The sequence below is a fragment of the Notamacropus eugenii genome, chromosome 4 (genome assembly GCF_028372415.1).
Source record: "Notamacropus eugenii isolate mMacEug1 chromosome 4, mMacEug1.pri_v2, whole genome shotgun sequence".
Taxonomy (NCBI): Eukaryota; Metazoa; Chordata; class Mammalia; order Diprotodontia; family Macropodidae; genus Notamacropus; species Notamacropus eugenii.
In genome coordinates this window covers 449872681-449890092 of record NC_092875.1, presented here as the reverse complement: position 1 = coordinate 449890092, position 17412 = coordinate 449872681, and the positions used below count along the sequence as shown (strand labels likewise).

The window sequence follows — 17412 nt, the reverse complement described above, 5'->3', positions numbered from 1 at the left end:
AATAAGTTCAGTTAAATGCCTTCTGCCTACGTACAAGTACTTGTGTTAGGTTTTTTGTTTGTTTATCTGTTTGGTCTAACCCTGTGATTTCATTGGTATCAGAACTTCTGGAGAAGAAATTCCTTCTTTCATCTGTTTTGTAACTTATAGTCTTAGAGGGTTGCTTAGTGGACTGAAGTTAAGTAATTTGTGCCCAGGGTCATCCAGCCAGTGTGTGTCAGAGGCAGGACTAAGTTGCAGCCTTATTCTTGATGTTACACTAACACTGGTATTTATATATACTTAAAACATATAGAATTTGACCAAATTAGAGCTCAAGTGGAAAGCATATAGGTGTCTGCCTACTATTTCAAAATATGATCATATGATAATAATTTAAAATCTTAAATAATAAAAATTTGTTTTCTCCACCAATACAACTAGGCATTATTAATGTCACCTATGCTACAGTTCCGGGCATGCTTAGTCTAAAGAATCAGACAGATGGAAATTTAGCAAAACCTGGAGTTGATTTTATATCAGTAGTTGGTTCCCTGATATTAAAAGAAGGAGAGACATCAGCTGCTATCAATATTACTATCTTAGAGGTAAAATTCTTTACTAAAATGTTATATTTCAATAAGCAACACAGAATGCAGAAGTTGATGGAATATTCTACCTGTATTATTGCCAAGAGATATCTGGCCAGGTGTTTTTTTTTTTTTAGAAGATTATAATTGTATATACATCTAACTTTCCTATTCTCCCATGCTTTCTTTTTCCATATTTTTTTAGGTTGTTCTTTGCTCTCATGCAAGTTTTCAAACCTGTAGTAAAGCAGTGCTGACCTTGTTAAATTTGTTACTGATTAAGTTTCTTTGTTTAGTTCATTTTTAGTTTGATTGCTAAACTCTTCCACAGGAAGTGGGCAGTGACTTTTAAAAAGATGTAGCCAATTTGGAACCTGAGGAACTCTATTTTATGTACCACAAATTCATTAGAAAACTTTAGAGATTAGAGGAAAGTGTGTATGATCAGGGTAGAGAGAATATTGTTAGAAGCTTGTTAAAGAAGTATAGTGCTTGATCCACGTTGCATGGTGGAGCCTGTTAAGCTAGGTTCTTATTCTCTGCATGTGCAAAGGGAACTCTAACCCTGGGAAGTCATAATCTGTCATTTGTGGGGAGAAAAAGTAGCCTGAAAATTTTCTTTTTGTTATCATAGACTGTTTTAGCATTATATTTAACAAATCATGATTATGTTATCAAATCAAATATTACAGTAGTCAAATGACTTATCTATAGAATGCTTTATAAAATTTAAATGACATGTCACTGATATTATATTTGAGAATATTCAGGTTACAAAATTATAGACAAATGAAAAGTATCAAATACCTGGAGCTGCTGATAATTCTTTTGTTATCATTTTAACTTAATATGGTGCTGTTATCATATATTTGATAACCATAAGATCTAACATTTTGATGTTCATTTTCTGCATATGAAATGGTATTTTAGAAGGTTTATAGATTGTCTGACAAGTCTCTCTGTCCTAATCATTTCTTCAGTTTTGTCTGGGCTTCTTCCTTTGCTTCCAAAGGCTCATTTTTTGGAACATTACATTTACTTTCGTTATGCTGTTCCTCTGAATTGTCTCTACCTCTTTTTTGCTTTCCACATTACTGATTAGAACCTCAAAGTCTTGTGATTAAAAAACAATTAGTAGGTGAGATGAAGGAACTACTTTTGTTATTCTCCACTATGCAACTTATCTTTGTCCATAGAATTGGCAAGAGGTAGAGATTATTCAAATTCTTAGCCTTTTCCGTATCAATTTCCGTATCATTTTCATATTTGTTTGCCCAGCCTAGCACTGTGTTGTACCAATAGTAGAATAAATGATTGAATTAAATTGAGTAAAAACTAACCAAAAGGAGAAGTATATTTTTACTTTTTAGTTCACTTGCCTGATTTTAATTGGACCTGTTTCCTTTGTATGTGGAACTAAGCTTGTTTCCATCAGAATTACACAGTGGATATTTAGTATGGTAGTGGTTCATAGTAGGTATTTAGAGTGATTTAATTTTCCAGTCTTTCATCCCCATTAAAACTTTTTATGAACATTCTCTCTTAGAGAAAGTTTTGATAATACCTATTTGTCCTGATTGGCATCTATCAACTATCATGACTATGAACACTTTTGGACATAAGAATAAAGCAAATGTCTTTTCCATCTCATGCTTGTAACTTTAGATTTCCCTTAAGACCACTTTAATATTAACATCAACCAGGCAATTTATAAAACATCCTATGACAGGTGAAGCTACTTTGAGAGGATAATGAGAGGACTAATGTGCATGCTTTTTCAGGATGACATACCCGAACTGGAAGAATACTTTCTGGTCAATTTAACAGCAGTTGAACTTGTCATGGCTCCTCAGACTTCGTTCCCTCCTAGACTAGGTATAATTTTCTTACTCTTCAATTAGCATTATGTAAATTAATTAATTTTGTGTTGGTCAATAATTTTACTCTAATGTTTCTTGTAATATCAAGAATAAACAAAAATAATTAGTTTAGGCTTCAGTATTTTAGATTTTTCTTTAATTTCATGATTTTTCAATAATGGGTAATATAGTAAACATTTAAATTTTTTGATGTTTTTGATCTATCATAATTATTTTATGTGTAATTTTCATATTTACATGTCTAATAGTGTAAATTGTTTTCTCAAACAATAATCAGTGCTTTAATTTGTATATAGCAGTTGATGTCCTATTACTAGTTTAAATTTAGTTCATTTTCTTTTTAGCTCTTAAATAGCAAATGATCATAATTTCCTGTTTTTTTTTGTTAAATAATAATCTTATTGTAATCTCTGCTTCTTTTTCTTTTTTAACTTTTCTCCCTTATCTTTCCTTTGCATGCCTTTAGAAATCATTCAGTTAATTCATTACAGACTGAAAGGTAAATCTTTATACACATTTATAAAAACTAAGCTCTGTTTAGAATATATAACACATACAACAAAATATAGGACCAATTCCTGCTAAATTTTTGGAAACTTCAAGGACATGCAACTGTAGTCAGCCTGCTTAACAAGAACTCTTTGAAGTTCAACTCTTCTGAAGGGATAGTAGGGTTAGGAAGAGAGTGACTACTAAAAACATTAAGTGTAAAAGTAGACAGCACCCAGCAGGAGCCCCCAGTTATATCTACTCTTGGATCCTTGGCTGGAAGACTTGATGGGCAAAGAGAGGATAGGGCTGATATAGCAGAGAGAGAGAAAGAAACAGGGTACAGAGGTTGGCAAAATAAGCACCTAGAAAAGAGAATGATTCATTCTAGATCTGAGGGACAATTTCTGGAAAGCTTTAATATGTATTTGTAAATAAATTTCCAGTTGATTGTAGGTTAATGGTCATAAAAATTTAATATTTCTTTTACCGAAGGAAAGGTATTACCTCTCGTTCAAAGGATCCCATTCCATTCAATTATTTGTATCAAATTTAATTCTGAATTATTATTGCTAATTTTATCTAGTAGCTATTTTTCTTGGATTTCATACTTACACCAAGGATCGGGGATCTCCAACTTAGGGGCTTAATCTGTCCCTGGATTTGATCCTGTTTTTCCAAAAAGATAATAATGTAATGGTCACTGAAGTTGCAACCCAGAGAATATTATTTCTTATGTCGGTCTGCTATGGAGTCTCTGGGAAGTTTAAGGAAATTCTTAAAGTTTAAACTCTTTAAGTACTTGAGGACTTAAGAATAGGGAGTAATCAGATAATTAGTATCTCAAAGTTAATCACATTTATAAAACATTTTAATGTTCACAAAGTACTTTCTCCCTAGCAATCTTAGAAGGTAGTGCAGACAAGTATTGCTCTCTCCATTTAGCAGATAAGAAAACTGAGACCTAGAGAAGTTAAGTGATATGGCCCTGGTCACATGTATATTGCTGCCACCAGTATTTGCAACTAGATTTTGTGAGTTCAAGTCCACAGTCCTTTTTACCATACCATATGTCCTGAATCACTCTCATTCTCTCTCCTTGTCCCTCTCCCCCTTAACTGTCATTGATATAAATTACAATAAAGTCTTAGCAATTACAAACCTTTGGGGAATGAATTGTTCTGGATAGCCAAATTTTCCCAACACTTTCATTTCTATGCATTTATGAATGCATGTATGGGAGTGGATGTGTTTCTTAAATGTGTTATAATCTCACTTCCTTCTTTAACAAAGTAAACTAAAGATGAAAAATTTTTATTATCAGGATCATATAGTGTATCTGTTGTTTAATAGGCAGGGCCTGTCAGGACAACGTTGTTCATCCCCATATTGGATGGATTCAGATTGTTCTGCTTTTTAAGTTCTTATAGATACTTCCTGGAATTTTCTTATTTCCTCCTTTCACCTTCTTTTCCAGCATTCCGCCTTTTTAATTTCCTGTTTGTAATCTGCCCATGGGATTGGAAGCTAGATAACTAAGCATATTAGAAGTGTGTATAAAGTTAGAATTCAGAGGCTCTAAAAGAGAGATTGTCCTGTGAATAAAATGCATGAATGTTAACACACTGACATTATGACCTCAATCTTAGCTTCTAAGTGGATTTTTATATGCCTTGGTTGTTAGCAACATTTTGGGTAGTTGAGATTACTGCATATTTTAAAATATTTATTGTATTTCATAAAACAGAGTTGTATTCCCTGTTTTTAGTTGAAAAGTCAGATGAGTTTCTTTTTTTAATCTTTTTCACTAAACAAAACACCAAACTGTGTTGCTTTTTTTCCCATGTAGTTCTCAAATTGTTATAGAAAAAATAAAGACTCCCCTAATCTTCATTATTATACACATTCTGCTCCTAATTTTACATGAAATCATAGCATGTGGAGCTGAAAGTGACCTTAAAGATGGTTTAACCCATATTCCTCATTTCATAGAAGAGGAAATGGAAAGCCCAGAAAGATTGTGGGGAAGCTAGAAAGGATTTCAGAGGCAATCTAATACAACTTCATTATTTTACAAAAGAGGAAATGGAGGCCCAGTCAAATTCAGTGACTTGTCTAAGGTCACATAGGTGGTCACCATCAGAGACAGGGTGTTGTCCCAGGACTTGTGACTCTTGAGTCAGTGCTCTTTTCCCTGTGGCTTGGTGGCTTCTCTAAGGTCATACAGTCATTCCAAATCGAGGGCACTTCACATGCCACTGTACTGACAGATGTCATTCTTTGTATTTTAAATTCTATGTAGTCCGCTTGAAGCTCCTATCTAATTTTGTATATCATCTAGAGATTGTAGAAATCAGAATCTTGTGTTGTTCAAGCACGATGAATAAATATGGGTTTGTTGTGGAGTGGATGGAACGTTAGACTTAGAGTCAGGGAGATCAGAGTTTGAACCCCACCTTTCAGTTTATTTGTATGATCCTGGAAAGTCACTGAGCTTCAATTTTTTAGTCTGTAAGAGGGGGCTAATAATAGCATTAAATGGATTAAATGATTTATGCTTTGTAAACCTTTATGAAGAACATTGTCAACCAACGTTAGTTATTGTTATTATTGTTATTACTGTTATCTGTAGGGCAGCCAGGTGGTACAGAGTGTAGACGGCTGGGCCTGGAGTTATAAAGACTCCTTTCTCTGAGTTCAGATCCAACCTCAGACATCCTACGTATGTGATCCTGAATAAGTTATTGAAGTCCTCTTTGCCTCAGTTTCCTCATCTGTAAAATAAGCTGGAAAAGAAATTGCAAACCACTGCAGTATCTTTGCCAAGAAAACCCCAAAAGGGGTCACAGATAGTTGGACATGACTGAAACCACTGAACAGCGATAATAAAAGTGATCCTCACTGCCACTGGTGTTTGTTTTGCTTTTTAGATTCAGAAGGTTTAACAGCACAGATTATTATTGATGCGAATGATGGAGCCAGAGGAAAGGTTGAATGGCACAGTACCAGGTAGTTTTTATAACTGAGTTAAAGCAGTTACATGAATTTGTTTTGTAAATGTATGTGATTTTATAAAACAGATTAGCTTAGAAACTTTACCACCGACAGCACACCTGAAAGAAAGTGGATGTTTTCTTATTTTTGTTTTAGGTTTGAAGTACATGAATCACAAGGAAGTTTAACATTGGTGGCACACAGGGATGGAGGGTTACTTGGTCATGTGTCCTTGTTTGTGTATGCACAAAATTTGGAAGCACAACTAGGGATGGATTATAACTTTATTGCAACGGTAGGAATCAGTAACATCCATGGTTTACTTTTGAAGGCTATACTAAGGTTGTGACATTGTACGCCTTGTAGAGACTGAAAATCAAGGATTCATCTGATTTCGTAGCACTTTGCACTTGTGTACTTAACAAACTCGACTAGGTATTGTATTGATCTCTGTATATATTCTGTGAATCCTATTAGGTTGTAAATTCCATGAGGACAGGCATAGCATCCCGTTTGTCATTTTAATACCTTGAACTGCACTGAGTAGTTGCAGAATCAGAAAAAAAGAAAAATTATAAAGGTTCTGTTTTTTTCAACAGATAATTTTAGTGCATTATTTTCACGTGAACTTGTAAGAAATATGTCACACAAATGCTTTCAACCAAGATGTGATATTAAAGTTAATATTAAAATTTATAACAAACGATGGTAATCTCAGTAAAGCATTCCCATTATCAAAAGTTGGCTATATCTTTCTCAATTACACTTCTCTTTGAAATCCAGTTTAAAAATGTTGACAACAGTAATAATAATAGCTAGCATTTTATATAGCACTTTAAGGTAGGTACTAGTATTATTCCCATTTTACAGACAAGGAAATTGAGGCAGAGAGGACTTAAGTGACTCATTCAGGATCACATAGCTAGTATGTATCTGAGATTGCATTTGAAAATGGGATTTGACCAAAGAAATCATTTGATGATTACAGGAGGTAAGGAAATGGTAGGATGCTATGTCTTAGAAAGAAGGCTTAGTCTGAGCCAGATACTAGGTATAGTATAAGATCTTGCCATGAAGTGCCAGAATCATGAAGTGAATCTTGGTGCCCCACTGCCAGCTGTCATCCTAGGTTGTTTCTAAACCAGCATCGTATATCAAGACTTGGTTCTGTTTATTTTAATACTGCCTGTACTTTTGTGACCAGATTCTTCATTTTGCCGATGGAGAAAGGCATAAAAATGTTGAGATCACAATTCTTGATGATGAAATTCCTGAAGGAAATGAGAATTTTCTGGTGATTTTAACTAATCCCTCTTCTGGACTTGAGCTGGGGGAAAATACAACAGGTGACAAAATCATATTTTCTTACAAAATTTATTTTCAATTTTTTCTAACTTTATAAATTATTCTAAATTAAAGTAAGCTGGAGTGACGAGAAAGATTAGGCTATACCAGAGGATTTGGTCTGCTTTTGTACCCTTGTCTGAAGTGAAAAATGCGTAAGTATTGTATCACAATGGAAAACGTACACTCTTGTGCTTGTATCATTGTTTGTATGCCAAATACACTTAATAGGAATAGGGAGAAAAAAGTAGAAAAAATTGAAAAAGTGATTAAAAAGTAATGATTTTCATTTAAAAATTTCCCTTACTTTGAAATTTCATCTATGATGTTAGTTGCTTGAATGAATGAACATTTATTAAGAGCTTACTTTATACAAAGTATAGAGGATCTAAATAGAAAAGCAAGACAGTTCCTGTTCTCCAGGAGCTCCCATGCTAGTGGGGGTAGGAAGGCTTCTATGAAGTTGGGGCTGTAAGTCAGATGGAAAAGCCTAGGTGTCCTTGAGGTTCAGTAGCAAAGCAAATGGTAATGAATGCTCTTTAATGTCATTTCCATTGTTAAGTGCTTAGCCTGGGGGGATAACAATTAGCAGTTTGTTTCAATTTCATCTTCTTAGCTGTATTACAGGGTTGAAAGTAGAATGGAATCTTGAGCAGATACCTAAGTCATTATATTTCACTTCATCTGAACTCTGTTTGAATTTATCAAAAGGCAAAAGATATTTAACTTTTATTTCAGTTAACGTTTGCTGCAGGAAAGATATTTTTAATAGCACATACAACCCAACACCTTTGGCAATCTGTATGAAGATTTTCTTTCTTTTTTTTTTTTTTAGCTTTTTTTTGTATTTATTTAATTTTTAATTTTTCAATGTTACATATAAAAACAAATTTAACATTTGTTTTTAAAACTTTGAATTCCAAATTCTCTCCCTTCCTTCTTCCCCCTTTCTTATTGAAAAGACAGGCAATTCCATATAGGTTATATATGTGTACATCCATAATAGTCATGTTGTGAATGTATGAACATTGTTTCAAAGACTGAATAATGCTTCCCACTGAAATAAGTCAACTTCTGTTCAAAGGTGCGGTAAAACTCAGCACATGATAAATACAAGACAATTAAATACAATGAATAAAACCAGCAAATAGAACCATTAATTTACTGTTGGGCAGACACTATGCTAATGTTTGGCGCTGAGAGATTACAATAAAATTTTGGCTGTTGTGTTTTTGCAAATGAAATTTATAAGTACACAATCCTGTTTGCTATTACTTATCTAGCATACCTAGAATGATAAGTATGTTATCTGCAAAGTAAACAAAACTTGACTGTGACACGTGTGCTAACTTTAAAACAAATTAGGAGCAGCTTAGGTGGCATTGTAGATAGAGCACTGGTTCTGAAGTCAGGAGGATCAGAGTTCAAATTCAGCCTTTGACACTTAACTAGCTGTGTAGCTGGGGGCAAGTCACTTACCTTGAATTGCCTAGCCCTCACCAAACCCTCCTCCTCCCAAAAAAACAAAAAAACACATCAAACCTCAAAGTCCTATGGAACTACCCACCTACGAAACTCTCAACTTTCCTTGTAGTGTTGCCACCCTGAGACATTCAGGGTGTCTTGATTCCTCATGGCATAACTGTGAGCTAAAAAAAAAAAATGGAGAATCATTATTGGTTGCTTACTTCTGGGAGGGTAAGGAGTTGATAAAGAAAAGTGCAAATGAAGAGGATAAATGGGAGTATTCTAGCTAGTGCCTTTGTGTTCCTTGTTGGTCCTTTAATTTAATCCTCTATCTTCTCTTTTCTCCTAATATACATACAAAATACATAAAACTTTATGTGAAAAAAAGTATTCAGTTAGAGTGAAAAATGTAAAGAATTTTAAGTAATATGATTTCTTGCTTTTCATGTATTATTTTCTCCCTTGCATCTTTATTTTTATTTATTTAATGTTTATTTAATTTATTATTTCATTATTAATTTATTTAATTAAATAAAATATTAATTAATTTAATTTATTTATTTTTAGTTTTCACCATTCACTTCCACAAGATTTTGAGTTCCAAATTTTCTTCCCATCTCTCCCTCCCTGCCCTAAGACAACATGCATTCTGATTACCTCTTCCCCCAATATGCCCTCTCTTCTATCAACCTTTTTTCCTCCCCTATTTGTTTTTAAAACTTTGATTTCCGGCTTCTCTCCCTTCTTCTCTCCACATCTGTCCCCATTGAGAAGGCAAGTAATTCGATATAGGTTATACTTGTGTAGTCATGCAGAACATTCTGTAATACTCAAGTTGTGAAAGACTAACTACATTTTCCTCCATCCTGTCCTGCACCCCATTTATTCCCTTCTCTCTTTTGACCCTGTCCCTCCTCAAAAGTGTTTACTTTTAACTACCTCCGCCTCCCATTTGCCCTCCCTTCCATCCTCCTCCCCAATCCCAGCTTATCCCCTACTTTTCTGTAGGGTAAGGTAGATTTTCATACCAAATTGAATGTGCATGTTATTCCCTCCTTAAGCCAAATCCAGTGAGAGTAAGGTTCACTCTTTCCCTTTCACCTCCCCATTTTTCCCCTCCATTGAAAAAACTTTTTCTTACGTCTTCTATGTGAGAGATAATGTATCCCATTTTTTTCTCCCTTTGTCCTTCTCCTAATATGTTTCTCTCTCATCCCTTAATTTTATTTTTTTACATGTCATCCTTTCCTATTCAACTCACCTTGTGCCCTGTTTATATATATGTGTGTGTATATGTATATATACACACATCTATATCTATATATCTATATCTATCTATCTGTCTATCTATCTAATCCCTCTAACTATCCTAATACTGAGAAAACTCTCAAGAGTTACAAGTATTATCTTTCCATGTAGGAATGTAAACATTTCAGCTTTCATGCTTCTCTTAATTCTTGTATTTGAAAGTCAGATTTTCTATTTAGCTCTGGTCTTTTCATCAAGAATGCTTGGAAGTCATCTCTTTCATTGAATGACCATTTTCCCCCCTGAAGTATTATACTCTGTTGTTCTGTGGCTTCTGCTGCTCTAAAATTTGTTGAGAGTCTTTCTTTACAGGTATTTTATGGACTGGAGGGGAAGAGCTAGTGTGTGTGCGTCTTTCTACTGCCGTCTTGGCTCTGCCCCCCAGTTGTTTTTCTAATGAGATATTTCACATTGTCTTCTATTTTTTTCCTTCTTTTGGTTTTGTTTTATAATACCTTGATTTTTTCATAAAGTCATTCTAATTTTGAAGGAATTATTTTCTTCAGTGAGCTTTTGGACCTCCTTTTCCATTTGGCCAGTTCTACTTTTTAAGTCATTCTTCCCCTCATTGCCTTTTTGGACCTCTTTTGCCATTTGGGTTAGTCTATTTTTTAAGGTGTTATTTTCTTCAGCATTTTTTGAGTCCCCTTTAGCAAGCAGATGACTCATTTTTCATGGTTTTCTTGAATCACTCTCATTTCTCTTCCCAATTTTTCCTCTATTTCTCTTGCTTGATTTTCAAAATCCTTTTTGAGCTCTTCCATGGCCTGAGACCAATTCATATTTTTCTTGGAGGCTTTGGATATAGGAGCTTTGACTTTATTGTCTCCTTCTGGTTGTATGTTTTGATCTTCCTTGTCACCAAAGTAATATTCTGTAGTGTGATTTTTTTTCCTATGTTTGCTCATTGAGCAAAATTGGTTGTCAGGGTGGTTCTCTGCTTCCAGTGGGGGTGGGGTTGGGGTGTACTGTCAGACATTTGATCCCTCCACAGTCTACGGGCCTAGAGCTCCAGAAACAACCACTGTTGTTGCCCCTGCTGCTGCTGCGGGCTCCTCCACCTCCTCCAATGCCTTGGGGCTGGGACTGGACCACTGTACTCTGTGACACAGGTCTGACAGGCTTTTTCCACTGACCTTTCAATTTGTCCTCAGCATTTTGGGGTTGAGAAGTCTGGAAACCAATACAGTTGCCAGTGATTTAGTCCTCCAAGGCCTGCTTAGGTCCCAGCTGTGGTGGTGTGGTCCATGCTGGACTGCGCTTTGCTCCCAGGCTGGCATGATAGGTGCTTCTTGTCAACCTTCCAGGCTCTCTTGGGCTGGAGATTTACTTCATTCAGTCAGTCTGAGGGGTTCTGCAACTCCAGTATTTGTTTAGAGTCATTTTTTTTACAGGTATTTGACTGGGTTTGGGGGGAGAGCTTTAGCAAGTCCCTACCTTTACTCTGCCATCTTGGCTCCACCCCCTTTCATGTATTATTGCTTCTAGTTTTAAAATAGAGATTCTTAAGGCCCTTGAGTGTGTATGGCTGTTTCAAAGCTGGAAGAAAATTTCTCAGGAGAATTATGCAGAGAAAAATGTCCCTTTAAAAATTGTTGAGAAGAATAAGAAAGGGTAATGGGAAAGCCAGGCAAAATATAAGAGGAAGAAAAATACACACATGCATGCATACATACATACACACATACGCACATATATGTGTGCATATATACATATATACAGTTCCTCTTCCTGACACTCTTTGTTTTTGTAAATTTCTTAAGATTCTATACATCACTTATACCATGGATGGACCTTTAGTTAGTTTTCAATGTGGCTAATGTCTAAGTAAAAATATTTTGGGCCAACTACCTAGTTGCACAGTGGATAGAGTACTTGTCCTGGAATCAAAAAGACCTGACTTTAAATCTGGCTTCAGACATTTAGTAGTTATTTAACCCTGGGCAAGTCATTTAACCTTTCTTAGGCTCAAATTCCCTATCTATAAAATGGGGAGGATAATAATACCCCTGTTTTCCAGGGGTTGTGAGGATCAAACGAGATAACATTTGTAAAGAGTTTCACAGATCTTAAAATGCTACGTAAATGCTCAGTATTATTATTCTTTAAAAAGTAGTGGATTGCTGTTATTTTTCAGTCTTGTCCAGCCTTTTTGGGGTCTTTTTGGCAAAGATACTGAAGTGGTTTGCCATTTCCTTCTCCAGCTTCTTTTACAGATGAGGAAACTGAAGCAAAGACGGTTAAGTGACTTGCCTTGGATCACGCAGCTAATAAATGCTTGAGGCTAAATTTGAACTCAGGAAGAGAAGACTGTAGGCCAGGTGCTTTATATCACCTGGCTGCCCAAGTAGTGGATTATGGCATTCTTATTCTCTATAGAGACTTTCTCTGTTGTTTTCTGACATACTCTATCTATGGAAGGTAGAAACATAGGCCTTAAGTGACATTACTGGACTTGGGATCTGGCAGTGTTCAAGTTCTGGGCTCAGGTACTCACTAGCTCTGTAGTTTAAGGCAACCACTTAATGATCAGTGCCCTCCTGCAAGACAGGAGATTTAGGCTAGGTTATATCTACAGTGTCTTCTGCCTCTGACCTTCTGTGATTCTAGGCTCGGCAGTACAGTACTCTGGGCCTCTATGTGGGAACACATAGATGACAGTCTAAACAAGAGTTTAGTCTATAATCTTTCCTGTTAACTCATCTCAATTCTTTTTAGTATTCTCACTTTAAGTATTCTTTATTGTGTTTATCCTAGATTATTTATTGTATACTTTTCTCCTTTATCCCCCCCCCCATTACCTCTTGTCTTCCCTCAGTGTCTTTCTCCCTTCACCCTCATCCCCTTCTCTTTCTTTTTGTCTTATATTCTAACCACTGAAGTCCTTGGCACTGTCAAATATCTCAAAATCAGAAATAGGTAAGTTTTTTTTTAAAAAAAATTAATTAATTTTTAGTTTTCAACATTCACTTCTACAAGATTTTTGAGTTCCAAATTTACTCCCCATCTCTTCCCTCCCCCCTCCCCAAGACATCAGGGATTCTGATTACCCCTTCCTCCGATCTGCCTTCCCTTTTATCACTACCCCCCTCCCCCCCCCCCCCGTCACCTTCCCTTCTGTTTTCCAATAGGGCAAGATAGATTTCTATACCTCTTTGCCTGTACATCTTATTTCCCAGTTGCATCTAAAAACAGTTTTAACATTTTTTTTCAAACTCTGAGTTCCACATTCTCTCCCTCCCTTCCTTCCTCCCCACTCCCCCCATTGAGTAGGCAGACAATTTGATATGGGTTATACATGTGCAGCCTTCCATAAACAAACTTCCATTAAGGTCATGTTGTGAAAGATTAACTATATTTCCCTCCATCCTATCCTGACCCCCTCCCCCATAGATTCTGTTCTGTCCTTCTAAACTGTCTCTCCTCAAAAGTGCTGGCTTCTGATTACCCCTTTCCCTACATTTGCCCTCCTTTCTATCATCCCACCCTTTCTTGTCCCATTCCCGTCTACTTTCCTATAGGGCAAGATAGGTTTCCATACCCAATTGAGTGTCTATGTTATTCCCTCTCTAAGCCAAATTCAAGGAGAGTAAGTATTCTCACCCATTCATTCCTTCTCATGTCCCCCCTCTTCCCCTATTGTAAAAACTTTCTTTTGCTACTTTTATGAGTTAATTGACCCCATTTTACATCTCCCTTTCTCCTTCTCCCAGCACATTCCTCTTAATTTTATTGTTTAGTTAACATTCCCTTCATATTCAGCTTACCCTGTTCCCTCTGTCTGTATATATGTATATGTATATTTTTTCCCCTCCAACTACCCTAATGCTGAGAAAGATCTCATGAGTTACAAAAACCATCTTTCCATGTAGAAATGTAAACAGTTCTATTTCAATAAGTCCATTATGATTTCTCTTTTCTGTTTACCTTTTCATGCTTCTCTTGATTCTTGTATTTGAAAGTCAGGTTTTCTATTCAGCACTGATCTTTTCATCAAAAATTCTTGAAATCCTCAATTTCATTGAATGTCCATTTTTTCCTCAAAGGAATATACCCAATTTTGCTGGGTAAGTGATTCTTGGTTTTAATCATAGCTTCTTTGATCTCTGGAATGTCCTATTCTAAGCCCTCTGATCTGTTAATGTAGAAGCTGCTAAATCTTATGTTATCTTGATTGTATTTCCACAATGCTTGAATTGTTTCTTTCTGGCTGCTTGCAATATTTTCTCCTCAACCTGGGAATTCTGAAATTCGGCTACAATATTCCTAGGAGTTTTCCTTTTGGTATCTCTTTCAGGAGGTGATCAGTGGATTCTTTAAATTTCTGTTTTACCCTCTGGTTCTAGAATATCAGGGCAGTTTTCCTTGATAATTTCGTGAAACGTGACATCTAGGCTGTTGGGGTTTTTTTTGATCATGACTTTGAAGTAGTCCAATAATTTTTAAAATTATCTCTCCTTGATCTGTTTTCCAGGTCAGTTGTTTTTCTAATGAGGTATTTCACATTGTCTTCTATTTTTCATATTTTTGGTTTTGAAATTTTTTGATTTCTCTTAAAGTGATTAGTATCCATCTACTCCATTCTAATTTTGAAGGAATTATTTTTTTCTGTGAGCTTTTGGATCTCCTTTTCCATTTGGCCAATTCTGCTTTTTAAGGCATTCTTCTTTTTGCAGGCTTTTTGAGGCCTTTTGTACCTCTTTTGCCATTTGGGTTAATCTGTTTTTTAAGATGTTATTTTCTTCGGTATTTTTTGGTCTGTTTTAACAAGCTGTTGACTCGTGTCTTATGGTTTTCTTGCATCACTCTCATTTCTCTTCCCTATTTTTTCATTACTTTTCTTACTTGACTTTCAGAATCCTTTTTGAGCTCTTCCATGGCCTGCAACCAAATTCATATTTTTCTTGGAGGCTTTGGATGGAGGAGCTTTGACTTTGTTGTCGTCTTCTGCTTGTTTTTTTTTGATCTTCTTTGTCATGAAAGTAAGATTCCACAGTCTGAGGTTTTTTGGGCAGTTTGTTCATTTTCCCAGCCAGTTATTTAATTTTTAACTGTCTGTTAAGGTAGGACTCTGCTCCCAGTGTGGAAGGTACACTGTCCTAAGCTTCAGGGGTTTCGTATAGCTGTTTTTAGAGATATTTCTAGGAACCTGTACATTTTTAGTACTTCTATGGTGTTATGATCAAAGGAGTGAGAGGTGTTTACTTCTCTCCTGGCCTGTCCTCTGGTCTGTGAGTGACCACAAGAAGGCTTTTCTGCCTTGGAAGTGTAAGGAGGATTCCCTGTCCACCATCCTCTACACATTGCTTCTCCTCACCCCAGAATCATCACCCAGGATTGTGACCCAGGTTCCAAGCACATGCAAAGTCAGAGAATCCTGCCTTTGCTCCAGCAAAGAGATCACTGCAACCCGCCTCTGATCAGCCACTTGATCCCCGCACCGTCTATGGGCCAAGAGCTCTGGAAGCAGCTGCTGTTGTAGCTGCCACCGCTGCAGCCACAATAGGACTAGGGCTAGACTGCGTTCCTCTCTCACCCAGATCTGACAGACTGTTTTCCTGCTGACCCTATGCTGTCTTTGTCACTTGCAGGTTGAGGAGTCTGGAACCTGCCACAGCTGCCAGTGATTTAGTCACCTGAGTCCTGCTCCAAATTTTCTAGGGCCCAGTCTGTTGTCTGGGCCATGCTGGAATGTGTGCTTTTCTCATAGACAGGAGCAGCAGACCTTTCCTGTCAACATTCCAGGCTGTCTTGGGCTGAAAATCTGTTTCACTCTGCTGGAATTTGTTTAGTCTCGTTGTTTGGCATCTGAAGGGGTTTTTTGGGGAGAGCTTAAGGAAGTCTCTGCTTTTATTCCTCCATCTTGGCTCTGCCCCCTCAAGTAACAGTTTCCATAAGATGAAATGACTCTAAAGAAGATTCATTATAATTCGCTTTACTGAAGTACCCAAGGAGCACCGGGCCTTTCAGTCTTATTTATTTTTGTTCCCAGTGCTTAGCCCACATCTTTGTTCACAGTAAACACTTTTTTTCACTCATTCATTGTCTTCTATTACTTCTTCCCTCTGCTCTCTTTTTTTCCTCCTTTCTCTTCCCTTTCTTCCCTCTCTACTTCTCCCCTCTGCTCTCTGCATGTGAAAAAGAAGTGTTCATTTCAATTTAACAAGTGTTTATTGAGTGGTTTTTAAGTGCTCAGTGTTTAGAGCCTACCGTATTTTGATGTCGTACATTTTATTGTTTTTATTTTACAGCTTTAATTACCATACTTGCCAATGATGATGGCGCTGGGGTTCTGTCATTTAACAATAGTGAACACTTTTTCCTAAGAGAACCGACAGCCCTCTATATCCAGGAAAGCGTTGCAGTGTTATACATCGTTCGAGAACCTGCCCAAGGGTTATTTGGAACAGTGACTGTTCAATTTATTGTAACTGAAGTAAATTCTTCCAAACTCTCTGGAGATCTGACACCTTCAAAGGGATATGTTGTTTTGGAAGAAGGAGTTCGATTTAAGGTAGGATACTTGCAGATACTAAAGAATAAGATACCACTTTTAGTAACTGTCTAAAGTCCTGTTGGAAATAAGATGGGTTACAACCTGGCAACATTTAAATAAAAAGCCATATTTGTTCAAGTATTTTCTTGTTTCTACCCACTTGTAAATAGAACTTATCCAATGATTATTTAAATAATACAAAAGATTATATTTTTGTTTTAGATACTTATGCTGTTGTACCTAGACATCCTACATTTTCAAGCACCCTTTTATATATTCATGTCATTATAAAACCAGACTGCCCACCCCTACCGTGATGATTTAATTATCCGTGCATCTTTCGCAAGACTCTAGTTTGGTAGAATATGACTTGTCTCAGAATATTTATCAGAGTTAGTATCTTGTGTGTACACAACAGTAGCTGCTTGGAGAATGATGGGAAGAATTTGAATGAAATGTTTTATGTTGTTTTCTCACTTACATTACACTATAACCTATTCACAAACGCACATATGTGGTGCTAGCTATGTCTCGTACCGTGCAACTTCTTCCTTTACAGAGTGTTCATAATATATAGGCATGTGGCTACTGAATAGTAATGATCATAATAAAAATAATAGCTAGTATGTATATTATATTAAGCTTTTACAAAGCACTTCACAAACATAGCGCTGACTATGTACTAGGAACTATACTAAACACTTTATAATTGTCTCATTTATTCCTCACAACAAACCTGGGACATACGTACCATTATTAGCTATTATTATTCCCACCTTACACATGAAGAAATTGAGGCAAATCTGCCTCAGTTAAGTCACTTGTCTGGGGTCACACTTTCTGAAGTGGCATTTGAACTCGAGTT

At 36.3% G+C, this 17412-nt stretch overlaps 1 protein-coding gene across 3 annotated transcripts in view; it reads left to right on the top strand.

Annotated features, from left to right (window-relative positions):
• Positions 1-17412, top strand: part of ADGRV1 (adhesion G protein-coupled receptor V1) — a 751592-nt gene that overhangs the window by 155129 nt on the left and 579051 nt on the right. For all 3 annotated transcript variants that reach the window (XM_072606175.1, XM_072606174.1, XM_072606176.1), the window contains exons 38-43: positions 424-587; positions 2351-2444; positions 5869-5947; positions 6089-6227; positions 7137-7278; positions 16303-16565. In XM_072606175.1, the coding sequence (XP_072462276.1) occupies positions 424-587; positions 2351-2444; positions 5869-5947; positions 6089-6227; positions 7137-7278; positions 16303-16565 (881 nt within the window). The remainder of the gene's footprint in view (positions 1-423; positions 588-2350; positions 2445-5868; positions 5948-6088; positions 6228-7136; positions 7279-16302; positions 16566-17412) is intronic.